This window comes from Silurus aristotelis, assembly GCF_946808225.1.
Source record: "Silurus aristotelis genome assembly, chromosome: 24".
In the NCBI taxonomy this organism is placed as follows: domain Eukaryota; kingdom Metazoa; phylum Chordata; class Actinopteri; order Siluriformes; family Siluridae; genus Silurus; species Silurus aristotelis.
In genome coordinates, this window is record NC_139597.1 from 1,243,121 (window position 1) to 1,245,620 (window position 2,500).

A 2,500-nucleotide genomic window follows, 5' to 3' on the forward strand; every position below is an offset into this window, starting at 1 on the left:
TTTTAAGGTGTTTGGGTTTGTACCTGTGGAAGCTGTCCACCATTTTGAGATGAACGCGGAGGTCCTTCTTGGTCAGGTGGTCCAGCATTCTGGCATCCACCAGACACTCCATGAAGTAGCTGCGATACTGAGGTAGGCCGAGACTGGGGAGCCACTCATTACCTATCCACTCATGATTCATATCTCCATACGCTAACGTCTACACACACACCCACACACACACACACACACACACACACACACACACACACACACACACTCAGACATCTACACAGCAGCATAACCACCATCTCTATATACAGGTTTTATCCTTTATTTCTTTTTACAACTGAGTTCTGGGTTCTGATTGGTCAGAAGGTGGTGATTAGTTCTCCAGACCAGGAGCTCTGACTGGAGCAGGGGGTTTAAATTAGTACATTATCGTTACCATAGTAACGCTTTGTGAGCATTCTGTAGGTCTAATAACACCTTCAGGACTGAAAGTTAGCAACGTTAGCGAGATTAGCTATCAATCAAAATTTTACCTGAGACCAGCTCCCTTCTTCAGACTCTGACTTCTGTTACGTGAACAAAAATCCACAGCGTTAGCAGAGAATCCAACCATCAACAAACACACACACACACACACACACACACACACACACACACACACACACACACAAAAAGCAGCTAGCTTAAGCTAGCTATACTGTGACCTGAAGCTGAGCTAGCTGACAGTCTGTTCTTGTTAGCATTCTATATTAGCATGAGCATCGCAGCTAACATCTCAATATACAAAAAAACCAATTTTATTTAAAATGTTTATACAAATAAATATATAAATTGTATACTTTAAAAAACTTAATAAATGATTCTTTATTAAACATGTGAATATGTATAATATTAGCATTGCTTTGCTAATCGGTCAAAACTAATATTTAACAATTAATTTATTTATATTTGAAAAAGTTCATGATGAACAAAATCAACACTACTTAAAAATGTAGCTAGGCTAGCACACGAACTAGCTAACTAGGATGTTGTTTGTTTGTAATTTGTTTCTGCTACATGTATCCAGCCTGTTATACGTCTAACTGGGTTGAATTTGTGCATATAAGCTAGCAAGCTAGCGAGCTAGCTAACACATTTAAATTTTTTAGTTGTAAATGAAATGTAGAAGTTGTTGAAAGTAATTGAAAAGCGCATGTTTAGGAAGCTCCTGATCCTGTCTTTGCTACACTGCTAGCGTGCGGTAGCTTTTAATAACGAGAACAACTCATTTTTTATTATTAAACATTTTACACACAAAGAATCAGGAAATGAGAGAAACACACACGTGTGAGATGAACGACGACCCGTGCAGCAAAAAACAACTTTTTTTTCACTTTTTTTTTTCAGTTACAATCACTTTCTTTTCTACTGATATAAACAATTCACTCTCGTTCATTTCATTTGACTGTCTTTCTATCAGTCTACATATTTATCTCTCACTCTGTGTTTAATCTGTCTACTTCTTATCCCTTCTTTCTGTCTCTCTGTCCTCCTGTCTGTCTCTTTTTCCCTCTTTCTGTCTCTCTTTTCTCCTGTCTGTCTATCTTTCCCTTTTTCTGTCTCTCTTTTCTCCTGTCTGTCTATCTTTCCCTCTTATTGTCTCTCTGTCCTCCTGTCTGTCTATCTTTCCCTCGTTCTGTCTCTCTGTCCTCCTGTCTGTCTATCTTTCCCTTGTTCTGTCTCTCTTTTCTTCTGTCTGTCTCTCTTTCCTCCTTTCTGTCTCCCTGTCCTCCTGTCTGTCTTTTTTTCCTTCTTTCTTGCTTTATGTCCTTCTGTCTGTGTCTTTTTTCCTGTCTGCATGTCTTTTTGCTTTATGTCCTTCTGTTTGTCTATCTGTCCCCCGTCTCTCTTGTTCTTTTTCTCTCAGTTCTTTTGTCTTTCTAATTGTCCTTCTGTCTGTCATTCTCTAAGTCTGTCTCATTGTCCACACATTTCTTTGTCTTTTTTTTTCAGCTTTCTGCCTCTGTCTGTCCATCTTTTTGTCTGTCTGTCTGATTGTATAACTGTGTCTGTGTCCAGTGATCTCTCTCTCTCTCCCTCTCTCTCTCCCTCTCTCTCTCTTTCTCTCTCTCTCCCTCTCTCTCTCTCTCTCTCTCTCTCTCTCTCTCTCTCTCTCTCTCTCTGCCAGATAGATTGAAATCATACATATTGGAATATGTATATCTCATGATATTAGAATGAAAATGAGTGTGTGTGTGTGTGTGTGTGTGTGTGTGTGTGTGTGTGTGTGTGTGTGTGTGTGTGTGTGTGTGTAAAGCAGCAGAATGAAGATGAGCAGGCGTGGCAGAGGGACAGAGGGAGTGAGGGATGGATGGAGAGACAGAGGAAGGATAACTGACCGTTTTAGATGGAGCTGCGAGTGTTTCCATCTCCTCATGTGTCACCCACACATTGCCTGATGGCTAAAGTGGGCGGGGCCACAGAGAGCAGCCATCCAATCAGAGAGGGGCAAGCAGTGTTAAAGAAGAAG

At 40.5% G+C, this 2,500-nt stretch overlaps 1 protein-coding gene and 1 long non-coding RNA gene across 5 annotated transcripts in view; one reads left to right on the plus strand and one right to left on the minus strand.

Moving 5' to 3' along the window:
* The window catches only part of LOC310719404, a 2,569-nt gene extending 209 nt beyond the window's left edge, over positions 1-2,360 (plus strand). Inside the window, exons 2-3 of the long non-coding RNA XR_014531471.1 lie at positions 8-132; positions 2,288-2,360. This is a non-coding gene — a long non-coding RNA (uncharacterized lncRNA). The remainder of the gene's footprint in view (positions 1-7; positions 133-2,287) is intronic.
* Positions 1-2,500, minus strand: part of ppfia2 (PTPRF interacting protein alpha 2) — an 86,664-nt gene that overhangs the window by 7,693 nt on the left and 76,471 nt on the right. For 3 of the 4 annotated variants that reach the window (XR_014531448.1, XR_014531449.1, XM_083528993.1), the window contains 3 exons: positions 2,370-2,432; positions 525-557; positions 24-199 (listed from right to left, as the gene is read on the minus strand). Coding sequence is in view for 2 of the 4 variants with exons in the window: in XM_083528993.1 (XP_083385119.1) it covers positions 24-199; positions 525-557; positions 2,370-2,432 (272 nt within the window). In the remaining 2 variants the exon portion in view is untranslated. The remainder of the gene's footprint in view (positions 1-23; positions 200-524; positions 558-2,369; positions 2,433-2,500) is intronic. The other variant, XM_083528994.1, reaches the window with a different exon arrangement.